General features: G+C 35.0%; 1 protein-coding gene across 1 annotated transcript; it reads right to left on the minus strand.

The window, feature by feature from the left end:
- Positions 1–5,542: 5,542 nt before the first annotated feature.
- Positions 5,543–8,399, minus strand: LOC133331892 (trichohyalin). Its single transcript, XM_061540283.1, has 2 exons — positions 5,680–8,399; positions 5,543–5,606 (listed from the first exon to the last, which is right to left on the minus strand). The coding sequence occupies exons 1-2, from the start codon at positions 8,397–8,399 to the stop codon at positions 5,543–5,545; spliced, it is 2,784 nt and encodes a 927-aa protein (XP_061396267.1).
- Positions 8,400–19,863: the final 11,464 nt, after the last annotated feature.

Consider the following 19,863-nt stretch of genomic DNA (forward strand, 5'->3'; position numbering starts at 1 on the left):
CAAAAATTGTTTTGCTTAACAATATACATATATAAGCAAATAAATTAAATTTTGTACATTAAATTGTTTTTATAACAAAAAACCTTGATCTGGAGTCCAATATTTTGTTCAGATTCAGGACCAATCTCGTCTTTCAAAAAAGAGAGATTTTAAAAATATTTTAGGGTAATATACAATTGTACGCTTAGAAACTGTGGGAGGCAGCTTTAAGTTCATTCACAAGAGAGGGAGGAACATTTAACGAAGTAGTATTAACAAACGAAGAAGGTATTTTTTGAGCGTAGTTAGTCAAAAATGTCTGCAAGTCGCTACGTAAATCATCAATACTTGATTCGATTTGTTTGCAATTTGGCACGCACTGATTACTACGTTGTATCAAATCAAGTATTACGCTTGTGGCGGGTCTCTTTGTAACCGAAGCAGATTGTTGTATTAACTAGAATAATAAGAAATATGTGACAGTAATCCGCCAAATATCCAAAATAAGAGATTAAATTATACCCTTTTATAGTCATCAATCAAATTAGCCACTTCGTAAGAGGGTGCTTCATTCTGCGTTGATTTGCCAATGTCGGAAGATTCAAATTTTTGTCTTTCAAATGACAATTCCCTTCTAAGTTCCTGTTATTGTTGTAATTATGAATAAAGAAACATATACTAATAGAAAATAACGTACCTTGATCGTGTTTTGACTTTTCTGGTATTTCAAGTGTAGTTCTTCCAGATTTCGTTTGGTGCTTTGCAGATCTTTCAGGGGGGTTACTCTGTATTGCGTTGCGAAAGCAAGTGCGATGCGATAGCTAAATGCGTTAAGAGTTCAATTTGGTACTCTGTATCGCTCACGCAAACGCATTCGCAAACTAAATCGAAAATTGGGCAACACTGTCACCACAAAGTAAACAATAACGAAGAATGGCAAAAGGAAACGTCAAAAAATTGGAAATAAAAACATATTTTTGTGTGGTACGAGTGTTTTTTAAAAAAACCAAAATGATGAACGAATTAAAAAAATAATTTTAAGACAAATATACTCTCCCTAAGTGACCACGGGTATGAAAATAGAAGTACGAATTATGTGACAGACGTTTTCAAATATTTAATTTTTATAGATTTATATACAAAATTTTCGTTTCAATAAAGATGCGTATTTATTAAACGCTCGTCATTCCAAATGCATTCACAGCAATTCCAGCTCCAATAAAAGTGGCCGCTGCTTTAAAATTGCTTGGACAAGGTGGTTATCAATACCAACCTGTAAATATGCATAGTTTCATATTTTATATAAAAATATAATGTATTACTTTTTTCCAACCAGCGACATCCCTTACAGGATGTCCATTTGAATTGAGGTCATCAGCCGGTTTTGTCCACAAATTGTTTGCGCGTTGTTTAGCATTTGAACTCTGCAACTGTCCCTTTGCCAAATCGCTGTTATGCTCCATAAAATCAACTAACGCTGCTCAGTCTGCAAATATTTTTTGTATTATCCCTAAAATAATTAATTTATATATAAATAAAATCTTTAATTTTGCTTACATACAGGTTTCGCTTCCTTTGCGTTTGCTATTTTGTTAACGCAAGATATTTGCGTTTAACGAACGAATTTGACATACGTTTTCGTATTACAGAGTTCGGTGATGCCACATTTGCGTAAAGTAGATGCGAAAGGAGATACGAAAACGAATTAGAGAGTACCAATTATGCGATGCGATACAATTTTTCTTACGCATCGCAATACAGAGTAACCCCCCAGGTCTTTGTAAATTTAATTCGTATTTACCATAGTGCCGTATACAAATTTTTCAAAAAAGGGAATTTTTTCAATATATAAAAATAAATAACGCAGCTAAATATAAAACATCAAAATCGATTAAGTCGTTTGGTAGGTGTACTTATACGAACACAAATGGGGCGAACAGTTCGTGTAGATCCCAGATAACTTTGCCAAATAACAGAGGACAAAAAACCACTGATTCATACGATAAATTATACTGTTTATTGCATGCTTAAACAACAAGAGATGGAAATGCATACAGCGAATTATATTCTGTAAAAATATTTGATATTTGTTCATCTAGAATTTGTGATTCTCAATATGCTTTCCGTCAGGGTTAAAACACCACTCATTTGCTTCTTAAAATGACTGATTCTATCCGTGAATTCATTAATGAGGACAAATTAAGTGTTTTGGTATCATTAGATTGTCTAAAGCATTCAATTCTATTGATCATGATAAGCTCGTATGGAAACTTAAGAATAACTTTGACTTTTCTAAATCAGCCTGCAAGCTAATATTGTCTTATTTGAGAGATCGGAGTCAGTTTGTTGTTCTAAATAGTGCCAAATCTAATTCTTGTTCATTATTTTCTGGTGTACCCCAAGGATCTGTACTTGGACCACTGCTTTTTATTTTATATGTGAATGACCTTGCTCTTCACATAAACACTTCAAGCTGTACGACATATTTATTCGCTGATGATATTTTCCTGCTTTTTAATGGTAGTCCTAAATCTCCTAACACTTTTGAAAGGGACATAAACTTGAATCTAGATCGCTTTGTTGATTGGGCAAACAGAAATGTTCTGAATGTAAACCCGTTAAAAACTAAAGCTTTGTATTTTAGGAAAAATGACCGAGCATATCCTCTAAATATTTATATAGGTCAAGAAAGAATTGATTTTGTACACCACCATAGATGTCTAGGTGTTATAGTTGATTGTGAACTATCCTTTAAATCCCATATTGATGCATTGACCGGTAAAGTATGGGGCACATTACGTAGGATTTATTCGTCTAATTTGTACTTAAATCATCGGATAAAGCAAATTCTAGCTAATTCCCTTTTAATGTCTCAGGTTTTATATGGACTTGAAGTATATTCTGGGACAATTGCTTTTAATATGGAAAGAGTAAAACGGATTGTAAATTCTATAACGCGGTTTGTCTATAATCTCAGGCGAGATAGTCATGTGTCACGATATGTTAAGCAGTTTCTAGGGTGTTCCTTTGACATGTTTGTTAAATATCGTTGCTTATTCCTTTTTTATAAAATAATTAAAAATGATTCCCCCGTATCCTTGAGAATTTTATTTTCTTTTTCAATTTCTTCTAGAAACCCACAGGTCTGTATTCCTAGAATCTATAAAAATATCTTCGCAAGATCTTTTTTGGTTAGAGTTGCGAGATGTTGGAATACCCTTCCACTTGAATTACGTGTTTTTTCACATAGTAACAATGTTTTCCGTTTAAAAGTTCTATGTCATTTTGACAATTCCCTACAATAATGTGTGGATATTCTTATACATGTGCTGCTTATTGGATATATGTTAAAATCTATATTTGTTTTTATGGCTGGGGAGCCTTCATTCTATTTTTATCAAAGTAAAATTAGTTATATTTATTTAGGTTTAATATATAATGTATCTCAGGCTATGTATATTTGTCAGCTGATACGTATTAATGGCCTTAAGGCTTTGTATCATAAATGAATTTGAAAATAAAAATAAATAAAATAAAAAATAAATAATAAACACCATTGTATGTTCAACGTACTTTTAATAAAACAATATTTGAGTATTGAGGTTTTAATCAAACAAGCGACGCTATGTGGTGTATCGGACTTTATTTTTGTTTCTTCAATTTACTACTATCGAGTGCAGCTTTTGGTTCAAAAACTGACACATTGTCATATATTGAAAATATCTACATGGTAATTGCAGCGTAATATTTTACAACATTTTAATTAAAAGACACTAATATTTCAGAGCAATGGGTTTGCGGAAGCATTAAATGCCCTTCAAACACCTTTGGATGCAGAGTACAACGTCATACAGACTCTGACAACAATGATCTCCTAAACTCCATTTACACTTGTTTTGATGAAAATAAAGCCAAAATATTAGGCGTCGTTTCTACAAACAAAATGGCATATTCAAGGAAAATTGAAATCGATATAGAATCTTACAGTGGCGCCGAATCCGTTTATTCAACGGGATATGGTTTTGGCGGCCATGAAAATGCCCAAGGAACTATATCACCAGATGATTTGAATGACTTCCGAAGCAGCGCTATAAAAAATATGAATGCAGTAGAAAACCCTAACCCTTAGCATATTTTTAGAATGGGGGGATCAGATCGGACTATGTTTTAAAAGCCTCTTTTAATTGTATATAAGTAAAACAAAAAAGAGAGATTTTAAAAATTGCAATATATAACCTTGGGGACATCTTTATTGTTATTTTAAAGTAGGTTTTTGAGCTGTTGGTTCTTTATGTATGATGATCAAAAGTCTACCCACACCAAGTATATATAATTAAAGACAAGTAAGAGACAATATGTTTCGCCGACAGATAACTTGAAATTTATGTTTGTATGTGTTTACTACTTGTATAAAAGAAATAAAATAACATAATGACGTTTAATGAAACACAGACATCCGGACGAACGTGATTATATCACCTACAAGGACAAGCATAAAACTATTATTTTTTTCGTTAAGGACGTTTATCTCCCTATTATATGAGGATACAAACAAATTACATCGAATTAAAAAATATTGGCACTGAAAAAATATTTTAGGGTAATATACAATTTTACGCTTAGAAACTGTGGGAGGCAGCTTTAAGTTCATCCATAAGAGAGGGAGGAACATTTAACGAAGTAGTATTAACAAACGAAGAGGGTATTTTTTGAGCGTAGGTAGTCAAAAATGTCTGCAAGTCGCTACGTAAATCATCAATACTTGATTCGATTTGTTTGCAATTTGGCACGCACTGATTACTACGTTGTATCAAATCAAGTATTACGCTTGTGGCGGGTCTCTTTGTAACCGAAGCAGATTGTTGTATTAACTAGAATAATAAGAAATATGTGACAGTAATCCGCCAAATATCCAAAATAAGAGATTAAATTATACCTTTTTATAGTCATCAATCAAATTAGCCACTTCGTAAGAGGGTGCTTCATTCTGCGTTGATTTGCCAATGTCGGAAGATTCAAATTTTTGTCTTTCAAATGACAATTCCCTTCTAAGTTCCTGTTATTGTTGTAATTATGAATAAAGAAACATATACTAATAGAAAATAACGTACCTTGATCGTGTTTTGACTTTTCTGGTATTTCAAGTGTAGTTCTTCCAGATTTCGTTTGGTGCTTTGCAGATCTTTCAGGTCCTTCATTGCTTGAGAGCGTTCTTCGCTTAATATTGCTGTTTTATGCTCATTTGCCCGAAGCGACTTTTTGAGCGCACTGACATTTGTTAATAAAGAGTGAATGTGTTCATCATATCTTTCCATTTTTCTGGCAAATTCAGCTTCAATCACTTTTGTTAAAATACGCAGTTGATCTTGTTCACTTTTTATCTTGTCATTTGATGAAGATTGTGGTTTTCTTTCGGGATTACTGGCAATATTACAGATTGTAAGTTGAGGAAGAAAGACTGCTTCACATCGATTCTTTTTTATATCGTGTAGTTCGGTTTCTAGATCTCGAACCCGTTGTAAAGATGGATTCCTTTCCTGAATTGCATTTTCAATTTTAGTGTTCAGTGATGATGCCGCCTCTTTCTTGTAGTTAGCAACTGCACTGGCATAATCTTCTTCAGAGTCCTGCTGGATTTTGATATTTTGTTCCTGTAGAATTTTATTAATTTCCTGCAGTTTTTTAATTTCATGTTGGTACTGGAGCAACTGTTTCTTCATCGCAAATAGTTCTTCTTGGAATGTTCTAGTTATTTGATCTTTTTCCTGTTGCCTTTGAAGTTCGAGTACAGCTGTTACTTCTTCCAATTTCTTAAGTTCGTCATTTTGTTCGGCAAACACTTCATTTAATTCTTCCAACTCCATTCTCTTCAATTCGAGTTCTTTACGCGTTTGTTCCTCCATAAACTGAACATGCTTAAGGGCTTGCAGCATATCTTGCCACCCCTTTTGGTTATCTCGTAGGTATTCCATTTTTGAGTCTTGTAAATCTGACAATTGTTGCAAAAGTTGAGTTCGTTCTTCTGACTTGAGCGTTTCGTTAAAAAACTGCTGCTCTTGTTTTCTCTGTAAATCCAAAATTTGCTGCTTCAGATATTTCAATTCTAGGCAAACTTCATCTTGTGCTCCCATATCGCACTGTACAGCCTTGTGCACTTTTCCTTTTTTTAATGATGTAAATTCTTCGAGTTTTTGTTTCATGGTTTCCAGATGTTTATTTGACGTTTCTAATTGTTCCTTCAGTTTGGCCTTTTTACAGAGTTCCCTATCAATATCAGCCTTCAGTAATTGATTGTCCCTAAATAAATCCATTATTGAGGTTGTCTCTTCTTGTTGTATCTTCAATTGCTTTTCCGATTTGTAAAGCTGAGAATCATTGATAAGTAGTCGCTTTTGTAAGTCTTCTACTTTTTGTTCTTGTTCTGCTAACCGAATTTGCATGTTCTGACATTTTTGGGCCACGTCACAGATATCATGTTTAAGTTTTAGCGAGCTGGCTTCATTTTCTATTTCTACGATTCGTTTCCTTAGATCCGCATTTTCGTTTAATAATCCCTTGAATGTTTGCTTCTGTTTTCGATCTGTCGTTCGATTGTCCACCAATTGCCTTTTAATGTTTAAAGAAATCTTCAAGTCCTCCATATTATCTTCTTTGTTCGCATATTGATTTCTTAATGCGACATCTTCTTCAAATATTTCAACTTCTTGTGGAGAAACCAGACATTCATCAATTGGATTGGATTCTTTATTTGGATCTAGAACACATTGTAATCGCTTAAATTCTCTTGAAAGTCTTAAGAAGTCGTTGCAATAGTCATAATATTTTGTTTGATTATCTGCATTGTCAGCAGATTTGGGAATTAGATATTCCAGCTCTTTTTGGAGTTTTCCAAATTCATTTTTCATTTGAACGTTTTCTTCCACAGTTTGCTTTAGCTTGTTTTCAAGGTCTTGCAATTTTTCTACTAAATCCGATGTTTGCTGCAAATATTCCGTAAGTTTTTGTCTCAACTCTTTGATCTCTCTTTGATCATTCTCACCATGAAAATTAAATTTGTTTCGCTCAAGTTCGCAAATCTCCAGTTTGAATTTTGTGTCTTGGTATAGCTTTTGAATGGCAGCATACTCATCTCTAGCGCTTCTCAACTCCTGACAAATATCCTCAAATTGTTGCTTTTGCTGCAAAGCCTTTCTATCGATGTCTTCTTTTTCCAGCACCAGCAGCTCATTTTCCTCTTTCAGCTCATTTATTAGTTTATTATGAAGTATTTCGGACTTCCTAATTTCTTGCAACTCCAGCCGGCACGACTCAAGGGAAAACTGTAATTGTTCAATGTGTCTTTGTTGTTCCTCGTGTTGTGCCTGCAATTCCTGTAGAGATTCAAGTTCGACTTCCAAGCTACTAAGTCTATTTTTCAATTCGATTATTTGCAATGACTTTATATTTATGTCTTCATTATATTTCAAACTCAATCTGTGTACTTCATCTAAATCATATTCGCTACTAATTTTATCTCTAAATTCAATCTGGAGCCGCGTTATTTCGTTTTCTTTGAATTCAACAAGCTTTTGTTGTACTTCTAATTGTTCCTCCAGTGAAACCAGGCTCTTTTGTAAGCAGAGTTTTTCATTTAAGGCCAGCGAAAGCTTTCCCTCAGACTCAATCAACCTGCTAGCCAGGAGGGAACGTTCCTTTGAAAATTCTTCGTAATTCTTTGTAATATGTTTGTTGTCGAACTCCAGGTCAGCTAAAGATTTCTGAAATTTCATAATTTGTTCGTCTTTTTCCTCCGTCAGCGATTTGAGATCTCTTAGAAGTCCTTTCTTTTGTGCTCTAAGCACGCTGATTAATTGTTGTTGGTCATTTATAATAGATAATTGTTGTTGCAATTCGAAAGCATTTGTGCTACCATCAGTTACATACGCGCCGTGTTTCGATAGCTCAAAGCCGCTGTTGTCTGTTCCAAGCTGTTGTCCTTCGGCTTCCCGTTCCAGTTCACTGCATTTGTCATAAAGACGGACACATTCCTTTTGCAGCCTTTGATTTTCCTCCATATATTTGCGTTCTCGACTATATAGTCTCTCCAAATCTTCCAATCTGGTTTTCTTCTGGTTTCGAAGTTCCTGCTTATACCATTGTTCGGACTTTGTTAACCTCTCCAATTCACTTCGAAGTTTGGTGACATCCTGAAGTGCAGTGTGCAAGGACACATCTTGGCTTGGTTTTGAGCTAAAATTACTCGAATCCGTGTCAGATTCTAATGCAGTATCACTGTTGTTAGAACTGCATATATATAGACCAGAATCACAGCTCGCCAGGGGAAAATTTTGGTGAGCATGTTGACTAGAAAATTGCGTATCTCCTTTCAATATCTGCCTGCATTTGAGAAAGTCCAGGTTTTGGGCAATTGGCTTGTCCATAGTTGGCGTTAAACTTTTTCCATTATGACTTTCTCAAAATCTATTTTAAAAATGTTTTTCGTTTGATTTAATTCACAGCAAATAACACAATAATGAACTAGTCCAATTATTAAACATGTTTATGCCTTTTTCTTCTTAACAATCACAACAAAACAAGTTATCCCAATTGTCGAGTTAGTGAGTTGCAGTGCTATGAATAGAAAGATACAAGGGAATGGTTAATAAACACGAATGAGGCATGGAAGAATATCAATCAGCTGATGGATTCTCCGTACAAAATAGAGATATGTAAGTCGATTTTCGACTTGTCGATTAATAAAAAAGACTTCGATATATAAAGCGTAAGCAGAATGGGTTCGTTAAACCATCCGTCGCGTTGTAGAAAATAAAACAAACTCAAGACAACAATAACTCCAACGCTCGAAATTGATGTGCGTATCATTTGTTGTACAACAACACTTGATGATAACTTATACAGTTACACCCAAGGTATATTTAATAAGGTGTAAGTGACAATCATATGGTTTCAAACTTTTTTCTTTATTGTTTGTAAATTAAATTGTCAAAAACATTTTCAATATTATATTTCGATTTCAAAAATGGTGTTTAAATTTAGCCTTTTTAAATAATAATAATTCAAGAAAAGTACATCCAGAAAGGACAGAAAGGAAACCTAGGCTCAGTTATAACCCCGTTCGCCGATTGGTCCACATATTTTATGTTATGTATGGAAATTTGTGCAGAAATCCCAGCTACTCATAAAATCGAGGAGATTAAGTTTGCCTATATTGAAATCGGCCCCTTGGTGCTTGTCACAATTCTCGGCGGAGGTTAAATACGCCTATGGAAAGATTTTATACGGTCAACACAATTTCCATGATTTAGTCTTTGGCCGGGCATTTATGTCCTTCAATTTTCTTTAAGAAGGCAAGATTTGAAGCCACTCCATAGACAAAATAGATTGTAATTCACAATGTAAACAACATCACAAGGAGCCAAGGGGTCATTGTGGGAAACTTAAAATTAATCGCGACCAGGTGTTAAACTTTATTTTTCACTGACCTAAAACCGCGAATAACACAAATTCATTAATTATTCCTCAAAGAATAGTTATTGGCAAAAATAAATTAATAATTGTTTTTGTTTATTTTTGTCAAAAACTTATTGTCAGCATGACAATTTAATTTCTATAACAACAATGTTGTTTTTGTAAAATATTTGATGTTGTATCTGATGCACACACCTTATTAAATACACCTTGGTTATACCATGACCCATGACCATAAATAAGGACTGCTGAGTATTAAGATTGCTGTCAAATCTTATTTTGAAACCTATATATACATACAAAATTATTTTAGACGTCAAAACGAAAATATTAATATTTTGTCAACATTCAAATCAATTTAATTTGTATCGTCTTTGTCATGGCATAATTATGTCATGGTCTGTGTGAAGCACATTTGGACTATTTCAAAATTTTAAAGAACAATTTCAAGTAAATTATCTTACAAAATTAAAAATTGTGTTGTGTCAAGGCCTATATAAGGTCGGCCAGTAAGCACAGATGAGTATAAAGTTTGTTGTCAAATGATATTTTGAAACCTATACATACATACAAAATTATGTTAGACGTCAAAACGAAAATATTAAAATTTTGTCAACATTCAATTAAAATTCAATTTATATCGTCTTTGTGAAACACATTTGGACTATTTCACGAGTTTAATGAATCCTATAAATTATAAATTTGGTTGTGTTTTTTATTTAAAGGCGAAAAAATTAATTTTCGCATCGGCAAAAAAGTGACGTTAAACTTAAGTTTTCTCTGTGAATTCGCTAACTGGCCGACCTTATATAGGCCTTGTGTTGTATTTTTGTTTTGTTTTTTATTTAAAGGCGAAACAGTTAGTTTTTTCCTCGTCAAAACGAAAGTATTAATATTTTGTCAACATTCAAATCAATTTAATTTGTATCGTCTTTGTCATGGCATAATTATGTCATGGTCTGTGTGAAGCAAATTTGGACTATTTCAAAATTTTAAAGAACATTTTCAAGTAAATTAACCTACAAAATTAAAAATTGTGTTGTGTTTTTGTTTTGTTTTTTATTTAAAGGCGAAACAGTTAGTTTTTTCCTCGTCAAAAAAGAAATTTCGTTAAACTTAAGTTTAATTCTCTATGAATTCGCGTACTGTAAAATTTCTGTCGATATCATAAAGGAAAAATATGTTATCGTAGTAAAAACTAGGTGAATTTTGCAGTACGGTCAAAGTCCATTAATTAGTATTACTCTGGGAGGAAAATAGGAATGGAACGGGAATTCGACACCGCTATGTTAACAGTTCTGGCCAAAATTGACAACGAACGTACCTCGTAACATCACTTAAAGCAAAGGCGAAAGGTTGCATTTTTTGCAGTGATTATAGTTACTTAGATTAGCCAACGTATTTCCGCACATACCTAGTGCTTGGTTAACCACAATTCAAACGAAGTTATCCAGATCAAAAGCAATTACTTACTGATTGCTTTCCGTCATGACAACAAGAATAATGCATTCATATTTCCCCTTTTGACCGCTCTCCATGCGTTCGACGCTACTGGACGATCTTACTATAATTTCAATTGCAGCTATTATCACTCATTGGTCATTCATTGATAAATTATTTTCTATTAAAATTATTATTTTGACAGGGTAAAATCAAGTCGACTATAACTAAAATAAACGATCTATGTACGTTTTTGGTGTTTTATTTTGTCTCTGAATACCCCTCCCCTTTTCACTGACTCGGCTACAACCGCAGGGTCAATGAATTCTTATACTTCTACCAAATAGTGAAGTTGTTGTTGCCGATCGAAAGGCATTTTCGGTATACAAATCATTATGTGAGTGTGGTTGTATGTTTTAGTAAAGGTATGTGGCTTATTGAATATGCTTCTTAATTGGTTTATACCTGCGGGACTAACTGTGGTTTAAAAGCTCTTACTGGTTTCGATCGAAATGATCCACAATGAAAGTGTGCACGTGCTTACAACAGACCATCAGTTGTCCACATACCAAAGTAATTATAGATTTACATCAGTGTTCAGTTTTCCATTACTTTATAGTGTAGTTCGAATATAACAAATTGGATATCGAAATGACCGCAAATGCTAACAATAAAACTTTTCATAATCAATTTATTAATTTCACAGTAAACCAATGCCGGACCAAACCAAGTTGGGGACCCATATATATATAGAGGGAGAGAGAAGTGGTGTACAAACTCAAACGGATATTTTGAATATGACTACCCACCATTTGCATACGCATAGAACCTCCGGTATAGAGTGAAGCCCACGGCATTGTTGGTTATTTTCACGTCTTATAAACAACATATTTGTGCATATACATACATAGGTATATACTGAAAACATAATGAGCGACACGATCGCATACATACGTACGTATTAACGTTCATGCCAAGAATGCCCTGCGGCAATGAAATCAACCAACCAAGTAAATAGTGAAACAACTTCGATTCGATTAGTCATTCTCTTTTCTTCCACTTTGGGCAATAATGTTTGAAACGAGTTACCACACATTTATGATACGCCTAAAAGGCATTCGATTTTAAGTAAAAATCGCTTCACTAAAAATCGTCCACTTTCAAGTATAGACCCAAGAGAATCAAGTCATAATTTGTAGAATCATTGAAAGTGCCAAGAAAGCTTGACAACAATGACACTAACAGTGTGAATAGGTTGCCGTTCTCGTTGGCCTACAACAAGCTGTGTATTTACATGCGTCTGCGCACAAATCACTTAACGCGAGTACTACGCACAGTGAACCCTCAAAGTATGCCGATAGAATGGTCATTCTGATATGTCTGCGTGCTCGATATTCTCCTCATATACGATATATGGAGATCTGAGTATGTAGCAGTGTGACTTACCCATTATCTCTAAATTAATTTTGAGCATGACTTTCTTTAGTTTGAATTATTTTTACGAGCGACATTTGTGTTTCTGTTACTGTTGTATTTTTTGTTGCCACTGCTGCGACTTTGTCTAGGCTGGCAGTTTTTGTTACCAACAGCAGCAATAACAGCATTGCCTGGCTGCAATGGTAGAAGTACGAATGGGCTCATTAAAACTAGGACGTGGAATAATTAAAGTTTCTGTCAATTTTACAGCCACACTCACGCCGCGAAGAAGAAGACCAACGAATACGTAAAGGTAATCGTAAAAATTAAATTTAAAACAAAACCAAAGCAATAGCAAATGAATGCGAGTGCAGACAGCGACAACAACGCGCATAAAATAAAAGTGATAAGCGTGTGCACGACTGCTTGTATCTGTATCAGTGAGTGGTTTACTGGTACTCACTCCCACTGTTCGTGCTACTACTACCAATTCGTGATTGTTACCCAAGTCATCGCTCTGTTTCGATTTGATTATGTACGTCATTGATCGGAAGGACCAACACCCCAAAAAACTTCTAATCTCCAACAATCAAACACAGCACTCAGAAACAACCACTACAGATTTAGTCCGTTTGCCCTATTTAGTCCACGAATACTCCATAAATTTTTAGAACTGTTGAGTTTTATGTCTTATGAGGTATGAAATGCAACGTCTGACGAACAAAAAACAACCACTACAGATTTAGTCCGTTTGCCCTATTTAGTCCACGAATACTCCATATATTTTTTTTAATTGTTGAGTTTTATGTCTTTTGGAGGTATGAAATGTAACATCTAATGGAGAGGTACACACAGACAGGAGAATTTCTTCATGGGGAACTTTTAGAAATTCAAATGACAAAATTCGCGACCAAGGATGACAATTCTGCTAACTCTTACTACTCAGCTAAATGTAACCACTAGAAAATATACTTAGTTGAACCAGGAATGGTCCACGAATTACATTCTATTATGCGATACAAATTACCACGAGGTGTATTCATCCCGTACGACCTTCTTTTGAACGAGTTGAACGGTCCATTTGTTTTCCGGATTTCTGGGAACACACCGTTTTCACGGTATATCAACGTACTTTGCTTCTTTATCATTGTGCCAGAGTTCCACTAGTATTTTCCCCTGAAACTCATTTTGCGCACATTTCTTTACCCACGAATTGAGGTGAAAAACACTTGAAATAACAATATGCTGACAAAAGAAAACATCGAACAATATGATTGTATTGTTTGGTGGAAGACAAAGTAGGGTTTATTTCAAGTGCAAACATGTCTTTACAAGAAATAAAATAACAGATAAAATAAACATTATTTGTACTGACTTACAACTGAGTTTTCCAGGGGTATCCTCTTAGACTTCCATCCATCTCCATCTCTTGCTTTTAGAAGTAGCAGTGAAAAATTTAATAGTTCCATTGGGCCGGTGAACGATCGAAACAAACATCCATTCATCGCTACGAATTCCTTTATTGTTAAATTTAACTTTTCATATTCGAGACATCTGAACATATATACATATTAACAAATGTATACTCATCATTTAATCTTACTGCTGCACAAACAACAAAGCAACGATCGATTTGAAACAAATGTTTAACAATTCTTCCACAAAAGCAAACGAAACCGAAAACCTGTTGTCGGCCACAAGTCCGTCACACATATATGTATTTATAAATATATATATATATATATTGGGCGAATTATAATGAGCTAATGGTAAGAGCGAATTATGAATACTGTGCTGCGTTATAATGAACTATTACATAAAAGAAAGTTGCTTTTGTGTATTGTTCGCTGTTCGATGTAATTGCCGTTACTGCTTAAATACTTTCGGCTAAAATAGATCATTAGCCTTTGTCCACCAATAAAATTGGTCAATTTTAAGCGGTGCCATTTTCCTGATCGTAGGGGTACTGCTTGACCTGGACAGTAGTTAGTTCGTCCCACCCTGAGAAGCCTGTGGGGTATTTTTTGATCGTGTGTTACCCACCTAGCATTTGACAATTGGTACTCAACAATAGAAGGAAATATGTCTTGGTAGAATGTGTGTCTGTGTCCTGCTGCTTCCCTCCCTTCCCATAGCAATAGGTCTGTAGACATTAATGAGGGTAATTTATCTTGAACATACAACGAGTATTTGACACAATCAAATAGACCTTTCAGATAAAATGAAATTGTTTTCAAACATGTATCATATCAATCAATTCAAAATAAAATATCAACAGATTTTGATATATAGGAATATTAGTCCTTTTTCAACGAAAAAATTAATAAGTCTTCGTTCGCTGTTAAATGAATTGGCTGAAGATAAACTTAAGCAAAAAACAAAATTAAAAGTGAAAATGTTTATAATTACGATTTTATGATAATGTATGGATTCGCCTCCTGGTGGACTTTATAAATAAGCCGTGGAATATACTATCAGAACAACAAATCCGTGGTATGTCCTGAGTTAGGACACTACGTTACTATGGTCGAGTTTAAGTCTGAAAACTAATGAACGTGGAAAACTTAGGGAAATTGTTATAATGTTGAAATGCTTGTTTAAAACTCTCACGCATCTTTCAAACAATAACAAAATGAAAATCAACGACTAATTGATGTTGGTGATTTGTTACAGGTCGATTAAAACTGTCACGTTAGGAGTTATGTATAGAAGTTAACCATGGAAGCAATTGGCGCTATATATTCTTTCAAACACATCCATACTATTATGGACTTGGTTTTTATACATCAAACAAAGCTGAACAAGATTTTTTTGTTTCAACATTGCCACATTGCCACGAACATCGCACCACCTCACTCTAAATAATATTCTTAATAATTGAATACATATTTTTGAATGACAAATCTAGCCCACGACAGCCAAAATGGTGAATTCCCGTTCATGAGATAATAGCTGTGGAGAATCCCCATTTCAAGCTAAAATTATAATTAACATGTATGTCGGAATGTACAACAGATATATCAGTAGCCGCAGTTCGGTAGCAGCAGCAGTACGCCTAATAATTGCATGCTTCACCATGTTTTCAAATCCAACAAACTTCACCCCCTCGCCCTGTGAACACCTGCTGTACGAATGGACGGGTCAGCGAACGTACGAACGAGGGACAAGTGCACTGGCTCACTCAGTATGCATTGTGGCGAGGCTGAGAGAAAGTCAGCGTGGAATGACAAGAAATTATTTCTGACTTCTTAGGGCCATGATTATACTCACATGTATGTGTGTGTGTTGTACCCATGTCTTTTTAAATGTGTTTCATTTATAGAACCGAAAATATCTGAACCCGTTTTCTTTTGTTGTTGTTATTCGCTTATACAATTTGATATGAAAGTCATCTACACTTGCAGCGCACTCTTCCCTTGATCGCTACCCAGGTCAATACAAATCCCAGTTGTCATCCTCACACGTGCATATGTGTGTGTGATAAAGTACCTTTTCAAATGTAGGACACCGTTGAAAAAAATCAATCTTGCCTTTTTTATTATTTTGTTTGTACGAGTGTATTAAAGAGAACGCCGCTCGCAAGAGAAACATGAAGAGTCAATGATCGGCAATAAACAAGTATTTACTGCTGAAATCTCCGAGATTGCTTGAACAAAATATGTATGTACACCATTCGTACATACAGTAATGGTAAAAATGTGCGTCGCTTTTTGTTACTTTCAAACGGAATCATTCCACTCTTTAGGCGCATATCAGGATTTGCTTAGTTTTGCCTGGCAGTGTAGATTGTTGTTTTATAGATATCATTCTCTGGAAAGTGTAATAAAATGGACAATATACAATCAAATTATGCACCATTGGTGAGCTTCAGTATACTTCAAAGCAGACACGGGCGAAGATCCGTTTATACGCTCTTTTACACACGAACTAGTTTGAAAGAGAGCACGCTTGCGGGGGTTTGCTCTATCTGGATTTAAAATAGGTCCATTTCCTTTTTATTTTTCAATCATTTGTTTTCCATGCGATATTAGATTATGTTTATGTTAAAGAAGTGAAAAAGTTAATAAATTCATTCAAAAACCTATATGTATATTACTGACCATGTTCACCATTGTTACATAGACACATATGTATGTATATATTCGTAGACAAGCTCATCGACCAATCAAGTCATTGGAAACTAAGTTGGGGTTTTCCAACACCATTCGGGAATTTTTATGTCTGCATCTGCAGGCTATTGACGAATATGCGAAGTCTACCACCGTTTGTTTCGATTTGATAGTCTGCTAGTAAAACGTTTCTTCCCAGTGGCTCAGAAGCGATAGCTGGCACATAACCCAACACAAGTTCACATCTTGCTCACTTTTACGCTCATTTCGAAAATATTTCTGCTGTAAACACTTTTCGTATTTTCTCCATATATGGATTGTGGCGTGTTACACAAGCCATCATCATTATCATTGCGCCGCAGCCACCTCTCAAAAACCGGTTCTCGTCAAACTTTTTTCAGCATCAATTTTTAGCTTTAAAGGTACATTCACTTCTTCCACAAAAATCAAACAACAAACCGTACTGACGTAAGTGTTAACACCACAACAACTATTAATCAATGTTAGGTAAATGCCGACTATCGAGAGTCGGAATACAATTTTTCCAGGACTTTATAAAATCGAATAATATTATTAGAGTCTCGTAAGCCTGGGAGTTTCCTGGAAATTTTTAGGACTTTTTTCAGCATCAATTTTTAGCTTTAAAGGTACATTCACTTCTTCCACAAAAATCAAACAACAAACCGTACTGACGTAAGTGTTAACACCACAACAACTATTAATCAATGTTAGGTAAATGCCGACTATCGAGAGTCGGAATACAATTTTTCCAGGACTTTATAAAATCGAATAATATTATTAGAGTCTCGTAAGCCTGGGAGTTTCCTGGAAATTTTTAGGACTTATAAGTAATCCATACTCAATATTCTCTCGCCATCAAGTTCATCAAAGAAAAATCCAAGATTTTTACTCGTCATCTCCTTACCCATAACACCAGAAAAATTATTAATCAATGTTAGGTAAATGCCAACTATCGAGAGTCGGAATACAATTTTTCCAGGACTTTATAAAATCGAATAATATTATTAGAGTCTCGTAAGCCTGGGAGTTTCCTGGAAATTGTTAGGACTTATAAGTAATCCTTACTCAATATTCTCCCGCCATCAAGTTCATCAAAGAAAAATCCAACATTTTTACTCGTCATCTCCTTACCCATAATCAATATCTATCTAAGGAAACCAAGTTGGGATATTGATATATTCGCGTAAGAAATGTCACAACACCTGATATCCTAACAACGGATCGTTTCCTGGAAATTTTTAGGACTTATAAGTAATCCATACTCAATATTCTCTCGCCATCAAGTTCATCAAAGAAAAATCCAAGATTTTTACTCGTCATCTCCTTACCCATAACACCACAAAAACTATTAATCAATGTTAGGTAAATGCCGACTATCGAGAGTCGGAATACAATTTTTCCAGGACTTTATAAAATCGAATAATATTATTAGAGTCTCGTAAGTCTGGGAGTTTCCTGGAAATTGTTAGGACTTATAAGTAATCCATACTCAATATTCTCCCGCCATCAAGTTCATCAAAGAAAAATTAAACATTTTTACTCGTCATCTCCTTACCCATAATCAATATCTATCTAAGGAAACCAAGTTGGGATATTGATATATTCGCGTAAGAAATGTCACAACACCTGATATCCTAACAACGGATCGTACTTGGTGCAAAGTAGATGTACACACCGAAACCTTTAGGTGATTTTTATTTTTGAAATACTAAAGTATTGGTTTTCTACGGTTTATATAAAATGATTGTCTACTGGGGTTGTTTGGGAATGTGCAGTGAAACAGGTTGAATCCCAAAAACTAATACAAATTCCGTTTCTGGCTTAAACCAGAGAAACTTGTTTTTAGGCATCTTGGGCTGTATGGTGACTACTGCCGCATTTTTAATGAATTGATATTAAAATTCATAGTCTCGGAGCATATCAACCATCCATGCTCACACACACACACTTGCAGTATGTGTAAGTAACCAGGGTTGACTCGCAAGAGCAACAATGAAAGAGCGTCTGGCAGCATGTTAGCCACACAGAGTTGGATAATGGTATAATGTGACAACCGGCATATTTTATAGGACCGGTTAAAACGCAACAGGAATCGACGAACAATCAACCATCGACTTTATCACTCACCACCATTACGGACAGAGGAGCAACAAAAAGTTACCGATAATGAAAGAAACCCGTATAATGTTGTTCGGTCTGGGAAGAAGTATTGAAATAATATTGTAGTAAAACACACACACATACCCACACAAACTGTCTCACACAGATACTCGTAATAAATTAAGAGAACCAAAAAGGGAGGAATATTTCATTCGAAGAGAAGTGTCCGTCTCTTTCTCGATAAAATTTAGGTAGTTCACAGTGTGGGAAACCTCCACACAACAGAACAAGTAACAAGCAACACATATACACATACACCCAAAACCAGAGATACTCTCACATAGCGCTTGTCTTTGCATTCAAAATAATTTCACCGACATTTAGTTTAGTGGTGTTTCTGGTGGCAGTCGTACTTCGGACATTCTACCATTCACACAACAAGCAACAGTGTACCATTAATTAAATAAAAAACATACAACAACAAATACAGTTTATAATAACTAATAATTACTTTAAAAATTCCCCGGAAAACAACACGCTCAAACGAAAATATAGTAACAACAACGGCAACAGAAAAAATACTAGTTCAAGTGTTATCTTTTCGCATTCCCCCATCGGCAAAAAGTTCCAAACCAAACGAATACATCAGCAAATTATCCAAAAGAATGAAGTAATTCCATTAACTAATGCTCAAGTAGTGTAAAAGTCCATAACTGAAAACGGAAGTAGTGTGACCGATAGACCAAACGGATCCCTCCCACCCCGACGACATCAAATGCATAATACATTCAAGTGAAATATAATTAAAAACACATCCCTTCCCTTCCTCAACCACCGTCTCTCCGCCTCTATACATTAACAAGTAGTGACGATTAAGTTATTATACAAATATATTTTATTTTTGTCAAAAAAAAAAAAAAAATAAATAACAAGCCCTGCAGGGAAAGAGAAGCGGAAACACAAAGCATATTAGAAAAAAAATAAAAAGAGCAAGAACGTTTCATATTAAATTAAGCCATATCAACAAGTGAATTTTTGAATGACAGCAGCCGCAAGCAACCACGCACACATTTGCAGACGCTCCAAGTGTCACCAAAACAGAACCAAAAACCTCCACCTAACAGAAGCCGTAAACAGAGACCCTTTTCGGCCAGCTGCAGCCAACAGTACGACTTACGAGCAGTGAGGAGATAATTCAAGGCAACCAAAGAATCAACAGGTTTCAAACACATCCCATCTGCAACCCCCCGTCTGCGCAAACATTACATTCCAGTGGTGCATTCTTCTCAAAGCCCCAACGAAAGAATTGATGTCAGAGAGCCATGAGAGC

This window comes from Musca vetustissima, unplaced genomic scaffold (genome assembly GCF_032173495.1).
Source record: "Musca vetustissima isolate MV318-11 ecotype Yass unplaced genomic scaffold, APGP_CSIRO_Mvet_v1 utg24363, whole genome shotgun sequence".
Taxonomy (NCBI): Eukaryota; Metazoa; Arthropoda; class Insecta; order Diptera; family Muscidae; genus Musca; species Musca vetustissima.

Bases quoted from the DNA above. Each gene is read 5' to 3' on its own strand.
- LOC133331892 (XM_061540283.1), bottom strand. From the start codon at position 8,399: ATGGACAAGCCAATTGCCCAAAACCTGGACTTTCTCAAATGCAGGCAG. The intron at 5,607-5,679 runs GTACCAACATGA...AAAATCCAGCAG, and splicing joins ATGAAGAAACAGTTGCTCCA to GACTCTGAAGAAGATTATGC.